The sequence below is a fragment of the Biomphalaria glabrata genome, chromosome 4 (genome assembly GCF_947242115.1).
Source record: "Biomphalaria glabrata chromosome 4, xgBioGlab47.1, whole genome shotgun sequence".
Taxonomy (NCBI): domain Eukaryota; kingdom Metazoa; phylum Mollusca; class Gastropoda; family Planorbidae; genus Biomphalaria; species Biomphalaria glabrata.
Genome location: NC_074714.1, coordinates 42,084,403 through 42,103,401, shown reverse-complemented (window position 1 = coordinate 42,103,401; position 18,999 = coordinate 42,084,403). Strand labels below are relative to the sequence as shown.

Genomic DNA, 18,999 nt, shown 5'->3' with positions numbered 1-18,999 from the left:
TAGAGAAATTGTGTTTGTCCTGAAAGCAGGCGTGCTGAAGGATTTTTAGTTAAAAAAATCCGAAATTGTAGAGTTTTGCATGAATGGTTTTCATGTATGAGTGCGGCGTATACGATGTGAATGTCTGGCATTGCATCGTATGGTTTTCTCAACCAACCACCGCCAGTATCTTCTATCGGACTAGTTAATATCAGCACTGATCGAACTTAAAAGAAAACGTCTCTATTTCAAGTGCGTCAAAATGTGCGCAAAATTAGTTCTATTAATATCCAACACGATTTAAGCGAACAACTAGGGGGAAAAAAAGAACTACTAGACCTAGGAATGTATTAAAAGCCAAACCTTTTCAGAACTTCTTAAGAAAGATGGGTGCTAAAGGGGCGTTTACCGAAAGTATTTTACCCATTTTCAAACTTGAATCTATTCAAAATAAACCGCCCATTTTTTCTCTCGTAATTTAAAGCTAGATCTATACACAAAAAAGTAAAACTCCGATGGAGCAATCGTACCATAACAAAACTCTAATGAAGTTTCTAGAAATAAACTAGACAGAATAATCAATCTCATGGGTGGCCCCTAAAGTTTTTTTCTAGTACATCTGACTTCATAATTTGTAATCCTGAGCAAAATGTCAGGCAGGCATACGATTGTGTTAATGTGTTCTTCATCAGGCCTTGATGATTTATACTTTCTACCTTTCTAGCAGAAATGCCGATGGATTCATTTATTATATATTTAAAAATAAAACTAGATAAAGCCTTTAAAAAGCTCGTGTTCAAACTACTGTTCAATTCCTGAAGTTTACCTTTGAAATATTGTTGCGCTATGCAAAATTGCAGGGCTGGCTTCCTTTTTCCTTTTTCAGGGGCTCTCGTTTAGTTTGTGCCATAATTTCTTTGCATGAAGGAGAGCTTGGAGGAAAGATTAAAATTTTTGTTCCTTCTGAATCCCAACACTTTTCACATCTGAGTCTGAAGCTATTTGTATTTACACGGACTTAAAAAATTAGTCTTTTAGTTTTTTTTTTTTTATGTTTTGTGTCTGGAGTAGCACCATTTTGTTGGTGTTGTGTTTTTTTTTAGCTCTTGCAGTGGCTGTTGTGCGAATGGTCCGTCCTGGGACAGAGCACACGGCCCTACCGCCCTGGACTAAGACCTTCTCTTGGAATGCATGTTTCTTTAGTTCTAGAGAAATTGTGTTTGTCCTGAAAGCAGGCGTGCTGAAGAATTTTTAGTTAAAAAAATCCGAAATTGTAGAGTTTTGCATGAATGGTTTTCATGTATGACTGCGGCGTATACGATGTGAATGTCTGGCATTGCATCGTATGGTTTTCTCAACCAACCACCGCCAGTATCTTCTATCGGACTTGTTAATATCAGCACTGATCGAACTTCAAAGAAAACGTCTTTATTTCAAGTGCGACAAAATGTGCGCAAAATTAGTTCTATTAATATCCAACACGATTTAAGCGAACAACTAGGGGGAAAAAAAAGAACTACTAGACCTAGGAATGTATTAAAAGCCAAACCTTTTCAGAACTTCTTAAGAAAGAGGGGTGCTAAAGGGGCGTTTACAGAAAGTGTTTCACCCATTTTTAAACTGGAATCTATTCAAAAAAATCCGCCCATTTTTTCTCTCATATGTTAAAGCTAGACCTATAAAATTAAAAAAAGTAAAAACACCGATGGAGCCGTCTTACTATAATAAAACTCCAATGAAGTTTCTAGATACAACTAGACAGAATAATCAATCTCATGGGTGGCCCCTTAAGGGTTTTTTTTAGTAGATCTGATTTGTGATCCTGAGCAAAATGTCAGGTGGGCTTACAATGTAAGAGGGCCTTAATTTGTTCTTCTCCAGGCCTATATGATTTATACTTTCTACCTATCTAGCAGAAATGCCGATGGATTCATTTATTATATAATTAGAAAAAAATGTAGAAAAAGGCTTTAAAAAGCTCGTGTTCAAACTACTGTTCAATCGCTGCAGTTTACCTTTGAAATATTGTTGCGCTAGGCAAAATTGCAGGGCTGGCTTCCTTATTCCTTTTTCAGGAGCTCTCGTTTAGTTTGTGCCATAATTTCTTTGCATGAAGGAGAGCTAAGAGGAAAGATTAAAATTTTTGTTCTTTCTGAATGCCAACACTTTTCATATCTGAGTCTGAAGCTATTTGTATTTACACGGTCTTAAAAAATTAGTCTTTTAGTATTTTTTTTTTATGTTTTGTGTCTGGAGTAGCACCGTCTTGTTGGTGTTGTGTTTTTTTTTAGCTCTTGCAGTGGCTGTTGTGCGAATGGTCCGTCCTGGGACAGAGTATTTTACCCATTTTCTAACTTGAATCTATTCAAAATAAACCGCCCATTTTTTCTCTTGTAATTTAAAGCTAGATCTATACACAAAAAAGTAAAACTCCGATGGAGCAATCGTACCATAACAAAACTCTAATGAAGTTTCTAGAAATAAACTAGACAGAATAATCAATCTCATGGGTGGCCCCTTAAGTTTTTTTCTAGTACATCTGACTTCATAATTTGTAATCCTGAGCAAAATGTCAGGTAGACTTAAGATTGTGTTAATGTGTTCTTCATCAGGCCTTGATGATTTATACTTCCTAGCTTTCTAGCAGAAATGCCGATGGATTCATTTATTATATATTTAAAAAAAAACAACTAAAGCCTTTAGAATGCTCGTGTTCAAACTACTGTTCAATCGCTGCAGTTTACCTTGGAAATATTGTTGCGCTAGGCAAAATTGCAAGGCTGGCTTCCTTATTCCTTTTTCAGGGGCTCTAGTTTAGTTTGTGCCATAATTTCTTTGCATGAAGGAGAGCTTGGAGGAAAGATTAAAATTTTTGTTCCTTCTGAATCCCAACACTTTTCACATCTGAGTCTGAAGCTATTTGTATTTACACGGACTTAAAAAATTAGTCTTTTAGTATTTTTTTTTTAATGTTTTGTGTCTGGAGTAGCACCGTCTTGTTGGTGTTGTGTGTTTTTTTAGCTCTTGCAGTGGCTGTTATGCGAATGGTCCGTCCTGGGACAGAGCACACGGCCCTACCGCCCTGGACTAAGACCTTCTCTTGGAATGCATGTTTCTTTAGTTCTAGAGAAATTGTGTTTGTCCTGAAAGCAGGCGTGCTGAAGGATTTTTAGTTAAAAAAATCCGAAATTGTAGAGTTTTGCATGAATGGTTTTCATGTATGAGTGCGGCGTATACGATGTGAATGTCTGGCATTGCATCGTATGGTTTTCTCAACCAACCACCGCCAGTATCTTCTATCGGACTAGTTAATATCAGCACTGATCGAACTTCAAAGAAAACGTCTCTATTTCAAGTGCGTCAAAATGTGCGCAAAATTAGTTCTATTAATATCCAACACGATTTAAGCGAACAACTAGGGGGAAAAAAAGAACTACTAGACCTAGGAATGTATTAAAAGCCAAACCTTTTCAGAACTTCTTAAGAAAGATGGGTGCTAAAGGGGCGTTTACCGAAAGTATTTTACCCATTTTCAAACTTGAATCTATTCAAAATAAACCGCCCATTTTTTCTCTCGTAATTTAAAGCTAGATCTATACACAAAAAAGTAAAACTCCGATGGAGCAATCGTACCATAACAAAACTCTAATGAAGTTTCTAGAAATAAACTAGACAGAATAATCAATCTCATGGGTGGCCCCTAAAGTTTTTTTCTAGTACATCTGACTTCATAATTTGTAATCCTGAGCAAAATGTCAGGCAGGCATACGATTGTGTTAATGTGTTCTTCATCAGGCCTTGATGATTTATACTTTCTACCTTTCTAGCAGAAATGCCGATGGATTCATTTATTATATATTGTTATGACTTTGCCATGCGCACCGCCATCCAAGATAGTGCAGAAGGAAGGTGCGCACTATCAGTGACCAGACAAGTCGGATGTTGACATAAGAGACTAACGATTTCCGCCCAAGTAGAGAGCCAATATGGAGATGCTGTGCTCAAGGCAGATGCCCCTTTGTGTTTGTCATGTCTCCATGTAAATAAACGTCTATGTCTCGTTGAGTTGCCCCCCTTCAGTTATTACATTGGTATCAGAAGTGGGATTATAGGCGACTTAACGAGAGGAGGTAGGATTCTAGCACAATGGCATCTTTGAAACAACTAGACCAACTTTTAGTCAAAGAGCTAAGGCAGGAACTTCGTTACAGACGCCTGAAGCTTCGTGGTAGCAAGGAGGTGCTTACAGCTCGTCTCCGGCAAGCCCTAATTGATGAAGACGAAGATCCGGAGACCTACCTATTTGAAATTGAACCGGAGATTTATGAGCTAATTGGCAAGATAAATGAAGGTATTGATGCAATGTGGGAACAAATTAACAGTATGGGGAACAATGTAGATAAAATGGTGTCTCAAGTGAAAGAAGGAGTAGACTCGTTGGTAAAGGACCTATGGTCATACATTAAGTCTAAGAAAATGGAAACAACAGGCGTAGCGCCATTAAAAGATGAACATAACATAATACATAATGATAATGAAACTAAAGCAAACATTCTAAACAAATACTTTGCATCAGCATTCTCAGCCCCAGGAGACAAAAACATATTACTGAATTTGAACCAAGTAGACAACATAGAAGATATAGTAGTACAAGAAAATGGAATTCAAAAACTATTAGCCAACACCAAACCAAATAAAGCTTCTGGACCTGATGTTATTCCAGCTAGATTACTCAAAGAACTAAGTAATGAGCTAGCCCCAGTGTTCAAAATACTCTTTCAGGCTTCACTTAACCAGGGCAGAGTACCAAAGGACTGGAAAGAAGCTAATGTCACCCCCCTATTTAAAAAAGGAGAAAAATCTGACCCAGGGAACTACAGACCAGTATCACTTACCAGCATCACATGTAAAATCCTAGAACACATAATATGTAGCAACATCATAAACCACTTAGACAAACATAATGTCCTCACACCATACCAACATGGCTTTAGGAAATATAGATCATGTGAAACACAACTAATAGGACTAATTGATGATTTTTCAAAAGGTTTAGATAATAGTGAACAAATAGATGCTATCTTACTAGATTTTTCTAAGGCTTTTGACAAAGTTCACCACCATAGTTTGCTTAAAAAATTAAAATATTTCGGCATTAATGGTCCACTGCATCAGTGGATTAAAGACTTTCTGATAGGGAGAGAACAAACTGTAATAATAAATGGCTCTAAATCAACACCGATAACAGTAAACTCAGGTGTACCTCAAGGTACAGTCTTGGGTCCACTACTATTTTTAATTTACATAAATGATTTACCAAATTGCATTAGTTCAGGAACAAAAGTCAGATTATTTGCAGACGATTGCATAATATATAGAACAATAAAAACAACACAAGACACAGATATTTTACAAAGAGAATTAGATGAATTACAGAAATGGGAATCAAATTGGAGCATGTCTTTCCACCCAGAAAAATGTCAGTTGTTAAGAGTAACAAAAAAACTAAAACAAATTAATTCCACTTATCTTATTCATGGCAAACCAGTATCACAGACTAAAAACGCAAAATACCTAGGTGTTATAATAAATGAAAAACTATCATGGAATCCACATATTGATGAAACTACAAAAAAATCAAACAAAGCATTAGGATTTATTAAAAGAAATTTCTATAAATCAAATAAGAACATAAAACTAAAATGTTACTTAACCTTGGTTAGGCCAAAAATAGAATATGCATCCTCCGTTTGGGACCCCTCAACTCAAGAAACATTAAGAAACTGGAACAGACACAAAATAGAGCAGTGAGATTCATAACAAACGAATATTCACATTTGACTAGAGTAACACCTTTAGTAAAATCACTAAATTTAGAAAGCCTTCAGGACAGAAGGCTCAAAAGTAAAGTAGCAATCATACATAAAACACTGAACCATAATCTTCAAATACAAAAACAAAATTTAATAAAATACTCTGAAAGACACAAAGATAAAGGCACATTCCTCGTCCCATATGCTAGGACAAATTTGTACAAATACTCCTTCTTCCCTAGTGCTATTAGAGCATGGAATGGGTTGCCTGAGCTAGCCAGGAAAACCAGTGACTTGGCAGAATTTAAGTCATTGGTTAATATGCATGACTAAATGCATGACGCGTAGGACGTAATCATCTTCTTTTTTGAAGTAACGTCTGTATTATATAAGATAAGATAAGGAGCAGTTGCCTGTAGACTCGTTGGTAAAGAAGTTGCGTGGTCAAGACTGTGGCTGCACAAAAAGTGGTGACGGAGACGCTGGGAATTGGAGCGCCGTCTGTGTCTGTGTTGTGGGCAAGTCTTGTGGTTGTGACTTTCAAGACGAGAAACGTGACATCGATTGCTGTGATGATCTTAACGAGATGTACCGAATCGAACGGAAAGAGACAAATGAAGAAACTGAAGACTGTTACGTGCCTGAAGCGTTTGTTACTGTTGTACCTGTTACCAGTACCTTAACTAAAGTCTGTTATGTGCCTGAAGCGTATGTTCCTGTTGTACCTGTTACCAGTACCTCAATGAGCCTGACGGAGCAAGACAACGTTGGGTCTGCGTTCAAGCCTGTTGCTATGGACCTTAAAGACCTCTGCCTATCTGTCGGTGCTCACGAGGGAAATTCGAAGCTTGACAACTGCATTCAGAAGCTTAGCATGAACTGTACGTGCGGCGCATTACACATAGAATTTAGATGCCAAGAAAACCACCAACAGGGCATATGTACTTCTACCATCATCATCGACATTGGCATAGATGAATGTCAATCAAACCACTCTAAATCTGAGCTGTCAAGAGGAAGACATTTTCCACTTGAACCTGAAGAGACCTATCTTATGGACGTAAGACTGTTGTCTGAGGATGACTGCGGTGCATTGGACTTTGCTTGCAATGTGGCTGCAAGCAAACCTGCAGCTCCCTTGAGAGGCGTCTGTCGGGAAGGTCTGCTGAGACAGCGTGTCCGATCAACGGCTGTGCTGAAGAAAACAGTGCTCGACCCTATCTCTTTGTGTGGCAAACGGCCACGTCATTATCGCAACAACAGCCTGGTCAACTGGAGAAAGAGAAACCGGCACTGGAAGAAAACAATGCGGATGGCCTCGTGGGGAACACGCTCCCTGCCGACTGTGGCTCCCACTGATCGACCTTCACCTGAACTGTCAAACCTCAGCTGCAGTGTTTCTTTTCGGGACGAAAAGTGCTAAGACGGGGGCAATGTTATGACTTTGCCATGCGCACCGCCATCCAAGATAGTGCAGAAGGAAGGTGCGCACTATCAGTGACCAGACAAGTCGGATGTTGACATAAGAGACTAACGATTTCCGCCCAAGTAGAGAGCCAATATGGAGATGCTGTGCTCAAGGCAGATGCCCCTTTGTGTTTGTCATGTCTCCATGTAAATAGACGTCTATGTCTCGTTGAGTTGCCTCCCTTCAGTTATTACAATATTTAAAAAAAAAACTAGATAAAGCCTTTAAAAAGCTCGTGTTCAAACTACTGTTCAGTTCCTGCAGTTTACATTTGAAATATTGTTGCGCTATGCAAAATTGCAGGGCTGGCTTCCTTATTCCTTTTTCAGGGGCTCTCGTTTAGTTTGTGCCATAATTTCTTTCCATGAAGGAGAGCTTGGAGGAAAGATTAAAAATTTTGTTCCTTCTGAATCCCAACACTTTTCACATCTGAGTCTGAAGCTATTTGTATTTACACGGACTTAAAAAATTAGTCTTTTAGTATTTTTTTTTATGTTTTGTGTCTGGAGTAGCACCGTTTTGTTGGTGTTGTGTTTTTTTAGCTCTTGCAGTGGCTGTTGTGCGAATGGTCCGTCCTGGGACAGAGCACACGGCCCTACCGCCCTGGACTAAGACCTTCTCTTGGAATGCATGTTTCTTTAGTTCTAGAGAAATTGTGTTTGTCCTGAAAGCAGGCGTGCTGAAGGATTTTTAGTTAAAAAAATCCGAAATTGTAGAGTTTTGCATGAATGGTTTTCATGTATGAGTGCGGCGTATACGATGTGAATGTCTGGCATTGCATCGTATGGTTTTCTCAACCAACCACCGCCAGTATCTTCTATCGGACTTGTTAATATCAGCACTGATCGAACTTCAAAGAAAACGTCTCTATTTCAAGTGCGACAAAATGTGCGCAAAATTAGTTCTATAAATATCGATCTTTAAATCTATTTTTTTTTTACTGATAATAAAACGTGCTATTTATAATCTTTTTCGTTTAGGTTATTTGAACATTTTTTGAACATGATTTTTTTTTACTTTTAGCATGGGCTTTGATGCCCTGTTGTGATGGGGAGCGGGGCTTCTAAAAACAACTCAACCCAGCAAACACCCCGAACTCAAGGCACACCTAGAAGACCACAAGCAACAACCAACAGAGGAGGGCACTTTCAGGAGGTCGAGCTTCAGGCCCCTGGCCAGGGCAGGACTATTAACATGAGTTCTCGATCCCAACAGTCCAGTAAGTATTAAATTATTTTTTTTAATTCATTATTATTCTAAAATCCCAGCATAGTGAAGGACACTATTTCGAGCTTTTAGGTAGTTTTTTAGATTAACTTAATCCCCCATTCCTTAGCCTTGAATGATTACTTATATAATTCATTCAGCTATTTTAACCACCTTAAATCTAATATAATTTAATTTTGTTTTTGTTTCTTTTTCTGAATTCGTTTTGCCAGTGATATGCTTTCCTCGTTAATTAATGTACTTATTATACGATCATCAGCTTATAATCTTTCTATGGCACTACCAGAATAGAGATTGGTTAAAAAGAAAAAAACAACAATCAATGTAGTCTGCTTAGCACTGTGATGATAAGGATAACCTTCTAGTTAATCTGTGCCCTTATATTTCTTCTGATTAAATACGTTGATTAAACCTGATTTCCTAAATTAAGATTAAACTTATATTTTTAAAAAAAAATTGTTTCCTTAACGTTGTTGAAAATCATTTGTTCTATGAGAAATTTCAGCAGACGATAATTCCTTTTGACAAGGGATGGGCTCAATGTAAACATTAACTTACTCTATCCAGATTTTCCACTACCTATTTTATACAAATTCTTTTTCCATTTCCACCTAGCAATATTTCCTTTTAAAAAAAAAACAAAAATAGAAATCATTACCTTACACCATGGAATTAGTATACTTCATGAGCGTAGCCGGGGGGGGGGGTTCAACCCCGAAATGAAATCGCCCTCCTAGCTCTTCCCCAGACCCCCTCGCTGTCAATGGCGGGGAGTCTACAATTTTTCCACTAACTCCAGGAATAACCTATTCTAGGGCACATTAAATGTCTTCCTAAAGAATGAAGGGTCAGAATGTATTAAAGATTATGTACACACACATACATACATACTATTACATAAATATAAATTATTTATTTCGCGGGGGGGGGGGGGGAGAAAAAAAATCCGCCTCCCAACCCCTCCCCCCCCCCCCCCCGAAAAAAATCCAGGCTACGCCCATGGTATACTTACACACTCTTCGTAGAGGAAAAAAACCTAATTAAAAGCTGGAAGACTTGGAAGTCTTGAAATTCCCTAAACGAACAGAGAAGTTCATATAGCGTCGCGCAAATAAGCCGAATAGCGTGGGTTCGACCCCCATACTGGCTAATTGTTGTTTTTTTTTATTTTTAAATAAAACTCACAGACATTGAGTCTTTCTGCGTGGTGATATATATCACTTCTGCTTTTCTGTTCAACTTTGACACTGTTGGTAACCAACCATAAAGCTCGATGTCTCAAAAATGTACAATGTATTCATTAATTCTTTGGAAATGGAATAGCCTAACAAAAATGTTTGGGTAACCTAAAAATAAGTATTTTTACCATGAAAAAAAAAAGCCAAGCGACCAAACGTTAAAACAAATTATCAGTCGAGGAATTAGCGGAAAATTAAATTATAACTGTTTGCATTTGCTGAACTAATCCACACCAAAAAAACGTTAAACTTTTAGAAACACAAACACTTCAGCACAAGAACCAGAGATTAAGACACACAGGGCAGACATGACACTGATGTAAAAAAAAATGGATCTCAAATGGATACGCTTCATTGAATGTTTTACTAAAGCTAATTGCATTTTTATTTTACTTCACTAATGCTACACGAAACCACGATATAGTCTATATTTGCCACGAATGAAATGTCTTGACCTATTGACCGATGTAGTTTTTGTTTTGCCCTGTTTCTTACAGCACCCAGGTCAACACCGAGCAACCAGCAGACGAGATACGCGCGTCATTCGACCAATCCAAACGGTTCTCTTTACCATGGTCAATCAACGGCTGCTACTTCTCGAGAAAATCGCAGAACTAATGAAGAGGTAGATTTTTTATCATGATTTTTTTTATTCCAAGAGAGCAATTTAAGGTTGGAGAGCTAGGCCTATAATTCTATATTTCTAGTCAGTTGGTTGAATAGTGGCTTTCTCCACTGTCTTCTGAGTTCCACTAACATATTTTTGTGTTTAATTATTTATTTTAATTGCGTTGCAGCCTTCCCTTGAAATTTATTAACATTGTTTGGGTTCAGATGAAACAAGAGAGAAAGGGAGACAGAGAGAGGGGGTGGACAATATGGATCTAAATAAAGATCATTATTTCGATGTATCCAGCCAGCTTTTCTTTGGACGACCCTTTCCTAGGCTAGTGCTTTCCCCACTGTACATTGTAGGGCGACTTTTGAAAGCGTCATGTCTTACAATCATACAATTTCGTCAGCTAGAGTGCTGACTTGTAAAATTACACATTCTTGTCTTCTATTCCAAGTATCTGATAGCCAGCTGTTTTTTGTAGAGTTTAGGCCTACTTTAAAAGGCCTGACTTCTTCCAGCCTTCGCTTGCAACCTACAACTTTCCAACCATATAGGAGTACAGAACCACTATCCATAAATACAATTTTAATTTAACTTGGAAGAAGATTTTCCACAAATTACACATGCCAAAATCAAACGGGTTTTGTAGCTTTTTTTAGTCATTCTCCATCTCTGTATTGAAATGAGTCACTTCTTGACTTCTTCTAATGATTGGCCATTCAACTGTGTGCAACATCTCGTATCTGTTCCACCACAAAGTAGAGGTTTGCTTTTTTCCCCTCTACTTTCCAAGTTCCCATACAAACTACTCTAGCTGCCTCGTCCGGTTTAAGAGTAAGATCGTGCACCTGTCTGCATTATCTCCAGTCTATATATCATTTGTAACATGAGATGAAAATAAGGTGCCCGTTTATAAACTACATGTGGGTAAGTTCTTCTAGAGTTTCCTTCCTGTTATGCTCTAGAAACATGTTAAAAAGAGCTGGGAAGAGAATGCATCCTTGCCGCACTCCTAAGAATGCCAGAATTATAGAACGATGAGTCATCGGTCATCGTAGCAAGATAATACTAAGAAAAAAAATTAACAGCCTCAAGAGGAAAGCCGAATAGGTCGTTTCTGAAAAGCGGGCAGGTTGCAGAGCATGCAGGTAGAAGCACTGTTGAACAAATATTTGAACGGAATTCCTTCAACTCCATGAGGAAACTGGTTCACACTTAATATTAATGATAAACTTCAAAAAACCGGATTTTTGCACGATGGCATGTGGCGAGTGGTTACCCCCGAAATGAAATCCCCCCCCCGCAGGTGGGGGGGGGGGGATCGGTATTTAGTGGCTGCTTTTTAGCTTTGATTTTGTTTATTTTAGGTGAGATTTTAATACTAAACTATCACAGCAAAGGAGGTTTTGAGTTTAAAACCCCCTACCAGGGGTTTTTGAGTTTAAAACCCCCTACCAGGGGTTTTTGAGTTTAAAACCCCTGCCAAGGGGGTTGTGAGTTGAAAACCCCCCACCAGAGGGGTTTGAGTTTAAATTCCCCTCTTCTATAAAACAAAACCAAAAAAAAAATGCAAACGACAATCCCCCAAATTTCACGAGCTTAAGGAAGATTTTGATTTTTAAACTCCCTCCAAAATTTATGATAAACCCCCTCTTCAATATGAAAAAATAATTACACACTCAAAATTCTATGAGCGGGGGGGGGGAAGAAAAAATCCCCCCCAACCCCCCCCCCCCCCCCCCGAAAAAAAATCCTGGCTACGCCCATGTTGTCAATGTTAATGTGATCAGAGCTTTCAAATTTACCACTGGCACTTTAATAAATACTACAGTGCGAATAGTGCAGTAGCCTACTCCTTAACAACCAAATGGTTAACCAAACAAATGTTTTTAATTCAGAAAGAAAATAGCGATTGGATTACGGTAAGTGTTCGCATGATTTCTAAGTATTTACCAATGTTTGGGGCAGATTACTTTTGAAAGACGCATATAGATCTAGATATCTATATCTAGTCTAGATATAATAATCTAGAGGTCTACATCTAAGATCTATCTGGATCTATATCTAATCTCTATATCTATATATATAATTCTCTTCATGGCTCATGAGTTTGGACACCACGTAAAGGAAGATCGCTCTTTTATTTCTGCAAGTCGGCGAAAAAAAAAAGAATAGGGGTGGGGAATAGTATTCACCCGTCCCAAAATACAGGGCCGGACCTAGAAGTTATGGAAAGTGTCACTCTTTATTTCTGCAAGTCGGACTAGAGTTACCCCCACGTTAATTTAGCGGCGAAAAAAAAAAGAGGGGAGGGAGAACAAGTAATCTACTCTGTATTCACCCGTCACCAAATAGCAGGGCCAGACTCAACCGTTGTGGGGCTCTATGCGAAATGGATTTGGAGGGGCCAATTTTGAGTAGGGATACGGATAATAAGTGAAAATTAAGAATTTGTATTAGAAAATAAATTCGTCTTTGCATTTTATTCATTCTTTACTACATACAGAATTACTTTACAAGCCTTGCGTGTAGCGAAGCCATACAGTAAATTATATCATAAAAATCACTCTCAATAGCAAGAATTACCAAATGTTTCAATCTATCTTTGAGAATTGTTGGTTGACCTCAAGTAATTCTTCATTAGTTTGAGGCGCGAGAAGCTTCTTTCACCAGATTCCACAATTACGGGTATTACATAATGGCGTTTTTTTTTCATCGCGCGTAGGATTGGTGTTTTCCATTTTGAATGACACCCCAAAATGACAATGTTTTGTCTATATATTTCAGGAGATTTTTTTTGTTGAGTTTTCAAAAGATTTTAATAATTTCCGGAGATTTCCAGGACTTTTTCGTATATTTTGCACTTTCGTGACATTTCAAGGAGCTCCTGGTAAATCAGGAGGCTGCGGGAATTCTGTTATAAGTTATAAAATGGTTTAATTTAATAATTTACACCTAGAATTAGCGCGGGTCCTTTGAAAGTGTGGGGCCCACTGCGGTCGCATAGGTTGCATTGGCCAAAGGCCGGCCCTGCAAAATAACAGCGTATGCTATGCCGTGGGTCGACTAGTAGTCTATATTAACTAAAGATCTAGATATGATATTGATATATCATTTACTTCATTGATTTTATATATAGATCTATACTAAAACCAATTCAGTCAATTCTCCATTTGAACCAGCTGTTTGTGAACCTAATGTTAAGTCATTTTAGACATTTTGTCTAGTCTAGAACAACTTTTTCTTGATTTCGAACCATCATTCATATTGATCTAACATTTCTGGTTATAGATCTAGATATAGGCATGATAATCAAATAGCTAGGCTAACAAAGATAATCATTTCAGTTATGGTATCAAAAAACTAGATCTATACTCTATGATGTGTAGCACTATTAATGATCACATCACTTTTTCTAAAGATCTTACTTATCACATCTTGTTTATGTGAGGTTTTTTTTTTTCCATTCATTTTTAAATAAAATAGATTCCACTGAAGTCTAAATTGAAATAGCATTGTCAACTTAAAAATTATTCTGTCAAAGTTGTAAATTGCATATAAACAAACATCATGGCTTATATCTAGCGTGAAATATATTGTTTTAGTTCTCACCATCAGCTACACAGCCTCATCGTGTCTCACACACTGATTTATTTATCACTAAAGATCTTGGTTGTTTTATGTTTTAATCAGCATCATTTTCAAGTGAAAATCTTCACTTCTTGTCTATGTAAGAATTCTCAAACTATTAAAAGTATGTCACAGATACTGTTAACTTAGGAAGAAAATTATTACAGTATACTGATATTGTTGTTTCATAAGTTTTAAATTTCCTAGCAAATTAAATATGTTTAAATAAATTAAAAACTTTTCTTTTGTCGATGTTAGAATTCTGCAGATTTGTTGAACTATATATAGCATGTGCTGTAAACAGGAAGAAAATTATTATCATTTATTGATATTTTCTTTTGGATAAGCTTGAACAAACCATGCATATTAAATATGTTTTTCATTATTTGACTTTGTATTAATGATAAAAAAAATACATGTATTAAGCATTATAGCTACATTCTTATATTCTGGAGCGCAGCAAAAAGTTGAGGATATGAAAGCCAATGTAAGTGAATCACGGGAATATGTTTTATGATTGAAACTTTAGTTGATATACTTTGTCACAGGGTGGACACTCAGTTTGATTTACAATGGTTAATGTGTTGTATTGTTGATATTTTTGGAGGCATAGAAATCATTGACCTATTAAATTGTCATATTGGGTCATTCAGGCATTCCAATGAAAAAAAAATTTTTTAAATTAAGAATCTAAACATTAGTGGAACTGATTGGTATGTCATGTGGTTTACACTTCAGTTTGTGTAAACAAGGTTTGAAATCTGCTGAGATCATTTTCTATAGTCACACAGGGAAAAAGCTGTAAAATCAAAGAAGAATATAGGAGGCCTATTTCTTAATAAAAGAAATTAATCTATTAATCATAGCTTTAAAAAAAAATTCAATGTTCTGATGTGAAAGCTAAGAGAAGTTTGTTTAGTTTCATATTGCTGACTAATATTTACAAAATAAGCTGAGAGATTTCCGAGTAAAATGTATTCAAGTCACAGCACAAGATTTTAAAGAGAAAAAAAAAGCAGATCAATAGTCTCTTAGTAATACTTAAGTTACCATTGATGGTGCTGAAACTAAGAATGCTAAACTGGATTCAAAAAATGACATTTTGGTAAACATTTCACATATTAGCTCTGACTTCAATTTATATAGAGTGCTTTGGAAAGGGAAACAAGTAAGGTTAAGGTATTGGGGTGTCAATGCAAACAATGTCAATATTGGGTCTGAATACACATTTCTCTATTGTTATAAGATAAGATAAGATAATTGTATTGATCCAATCAAATGGAAATTCAGTTTGACTACAATTGACAACATCAGCGTAACTACTGTACAATAACAGTATAGAGGAGTACAAATACTCCTTCTTCCCTAGTGCTATTAGAGCATGGAATGGGTTGCCTGAGCTAGCCAGGAAAACCAGTGACTTGGCAGAATTTAAGTCATTGGTTAATATGCATGACTAAATGCATGACGCGTAGGACGTAATCATCTTCTTTTTTGAAGTAACGTCTGTATTATATAAGATAAGATAAGAGGAAAAATTCGAACAACATTCACACACGGAACACATACACATTCACAACCAGCGCTTTATGAATTTGACTTCTATGTACTTCTCGATGACGACAGCTGATCTTGTAAGAATTTGACCGAAAGTGGGATAAAGGAGTTTTTAAATCTTTCTGTTTTAGTCCAAATGGGAAGGAGACGACCACTTCGTTCAGATCTTATATAACAGTGGTTTAATGGGTGCAGGTTTCCCCTAAGAATCGAGAGTGTTTTGGAAAGGCATCTTTCATGAAAAAGCTCTTTAAGAGATGGTAGTTGTATTCGAGTGATATGCGATGCTTTTTAAATTAGTCTATTTAGCCTAAGTCTTTGTGCCAGTGAAATTACCATACCAGCAGGTGATGGCAAATTTAATTAGACTGCTGATGGTTGCTGTATAAAAAAGTTTAAAAATTGTTTTGTCGATGTTAAATTTTCTTAGCTTTCTGAGATAGAAGAGTCGCTGGTGAATTTTTGTGTAGAGGTTTTGACAGTGTTCACTGCAGTTCAGTTTGTTGTTGATGCTTGTTCCTAGATATTTATATTCTTGTACTTGTTCTATGTTTGATTGTTTATCTGAATTTCTGCAATATGGCCTTTATGTTTCCTAAAGTCATTAGAATAATAGAATATGCATTAAGTTAAGTCATTAACTTAAGTCATTTAAGAAACTGGAACAGACACAAAATAGAGCAGTGAGTTGAGTGAGATTCATAACAAATATTAATATTCACACTTATTTAACTAGAGTAACACCTTTAGTAAAATCACTAAATTTATAAAGCCTTCAGGACAGAAGGTTCAAAAGTAAAGTAGCAATTGTACATAAAACACTGAACCATAATCTTCAAATACAAAAACAAAATTTAATAAAATACTCTGAAAGTGAAAGACACAAAGATAAAGGCACATTCCCATATGCTAGGACAAATTTGTACAAATACTCCTTCTTCCCTAGTGCTATTAGAGCATGGAATGGGTTGCCTGAGCTAGCCAGGAAAACCAGTGACTTGGCAGAATTTAAGTCATTGGTCAATATGCATGACTAAATGCATGACTCATAGGACGTAATCATCTTCTTTTTTTAATTAACGGCTGTATTATATAAGATAAGAATTACCCTGAACATTTAAAATTATAAAGTTATCTATACACCATTGGTAAAAGGTGTTAATTGTTAGTTCAATAGTTGAAACTTGAATGGTACAGATTTTATTAATAATGTTCCTGTTGTTTTACTATTTACTTACCCAGATGGTCGGTTTCAAAAGTACTAGATCTATTATTATTGGCACGTGTCAATATATTTTTACTTGTCTTTAGCAGCAAGAATATACATTTGTCTTCAGGTGGTAAAAATATGGAGAAACAAAAGACTTTGCACTTTATTGTTTTCAACATATTCTGTTTAATTTTTTATATTTTCATTATCTCAGAAACATTATTGTTTCCTAATCTAAATTGATGTTGTATAATTTATAACTTAATTATCAGGTAAACAATTTTTATAAAAATCAAATTTCTGGTAATAACTCTATTACATTTTTGTAAAAACTTTTAGAAAAAAAACTTTTTTTTTCTGATTTTATAAAATTGCATACTTTTTGGTGCAGTTATTTCATTAGAATGAATTTAAGTGTTAACCATTGTGACATCTACATTCAAGCTTCACCACAAATTGCCTTTGACCTAAAGTTAATCCTGCAAATCAACATGAACCATTACAACCTTTACCATGAATAATTTTTAAAAGTTCAATTTATAGCCTACTCAAGGTTTGCTTTTAAATCAATGTTGTCTATATTGTTGTTTATTTAACAGAAAGAGGAAGATGTCCAGTTTGAGACCTTCCTTCACCAAAACGGTCGTGAATTTATATGTGCTGTTCGTGCAGGCAAGCGATATTATCTTGATGATTGGCACTCTCATGTAAGTATGCGATAAAAAATTTAATTCTTAGATAAGTTAGGGCCTTCTATGGAGTACTTGAGTACTTATAGACTTAATTTTTTAAAAAGCAGAATATGGGTATATTATTGATGTTTATAACAAATATTTACAAGATTACCATGCCTTCTATTTGTCTTAGTTATCAAGATAGCTCTGAAATAGCTATCCATTATCATAGAGCAAGAAATGTTGGCTAATATGTCATTATCTTAATGTATCAAATAAAAAACTTAATTAAGAAGCTATTGTGATCTAAGTCATATTTTGCATCCTCAAATGTATCTATCTATTTCTACTGAGATGCGATACTCATGAATACAGTCTAAATGTATATTCTGGTATTGTGGATGCTTGTTGCTGTACATATACCTTAATTTTCTTTTTATAGGACTGGCAGTTCTTCCCAGAACGCTGGTATAGTGAAGGCACACTAGTCCCTTTAAACACGGGAGAATCTCATGTAAGAATTTTTTTTAGAAAAATAAACTAAAAAAAAAATTTTTTAATTACTATTGTATAGCACATCTTTCATACTAAAAGTATACTCAGTGTGCTCTGGTCTTGTGCTTATGTGATGAAAGGGGGGGAGGTTAGCTAAAAGATGGTTTCCTTACTTCCTTTGTATGCTCAGCCAATACAACTCAGTTTGATTGAAATTCCAATTAAAAATGGTCTACATTGGGATTCTAACTCCATCTTCTTTGTTAACTAGCTAAATAGATTATGCCACTTAGCTACACATCTCAGTTAAACAGAATTTCTAATTGAGTTTTTATTTTTAAAAAGAAAATAACAAAAACTGAAAGAAAATGATTGCATGATTCAAATAATAGTAATGACATAAGTGAGATATAGCTTAATGTTGCTTACATTATTATTATATAGGGACAAAATCGAGTTCCATCAGCTAGAAATGCTGATGATAATGATGATCGGGTTGGCCACCTGAAGCATCCAAAACGAGGAAAAGTACAAACTTATTTGATGGAGGTAACCAACAATTAGTTTTTGTAGTTAGACACTATTTGATAAGAGAGGTAATGTAGGTTATCAATGTATTTCAAGAAAATTCTAATACAATTTTTGTTAGAGTAAATGTTTACAAGGTCTTTATTTTTTCATTAAATCTTTTATGTTGATTGATATTACTTTTGTGAACACTTTGCTTCCATTTAGTTGATATTATTTTTCTGTACTTTCATTCAGGAGCGTCACTATGTGCATTTCTTCTTTGACAAATACTCAGGAAAATGGCTTCGGTTACCTATTGGTTGGGAATTACATCATGAGCTGGTTAAGCAAATGGTGGATCATGTTGAGGTTAGTCTAAGTATCAAACTTAATTTATTTCATTAGCAATAGATCTGGCTGTCTCATGTACAAACTTTCTGCAGTGAATGTTTATGTCCTCTTGGTGATATTTGAAGTTGTCCATATAGATGTTCATTTGCAAATTCCCATTTGAAGACTTAAAACTCACAAAGAAGTTAACATGTGACAGGTCAAGCATTAAAGAAAGATGTCTCCACCAGC

At 36.0% G+C, this 18,999-nt stretch overlaps 1 protein-coding gene across 4 annotated transcripts in view; it reads left to right on the top strand.

Annotated features, from left to right (window-relative positions):
* The window catches only part of LOC106052406 (uncharacterized), a 58,377-nt gene that overhangs the window by 27,357 nt on the left and 12,021 nt on the right, over positions 1 to 18,999 (top strand). For 3 of the 4 annotated variants that reach the window (XM_056027281.1, XM_056027279.1, XM_056027280.1), the window contains 6 exons: positions 8,284 to 8,479; positions 10,223 to 10,350; positions 17,338 to 17,445; positions 17,855 to 17,926; positions 18,352 to 18,456; positions 18,673 to 18,786. In XM_056027281.1, coding sequence (XP_055883256.1) covers positions 8,308 to 8,479; positions 10,223 to 10,350; positions 17,338 to 17,445; positions 17,855 to 17,926; positions 18,352 to 18,456; positions 18,673 to 18,786 — 699 coding nt within the window. In that variant the 5' untranslated portion in view covers positions 8,284 to 8,307. Of the gene's footprint in view, positions 1 to 8,283; positions 8,480 to 10,222; positions 10,351 to 14,434; positions 14,459 to 17,337; positions 17,446 to 17,854; positions 17,927 to 18,351; positions 18,457 to 18,672; positions 18,787 to 18,999 lie in introns of those variants that run through there. The other variant, XM_013207782.2, reaches the window with a different exon arrangement.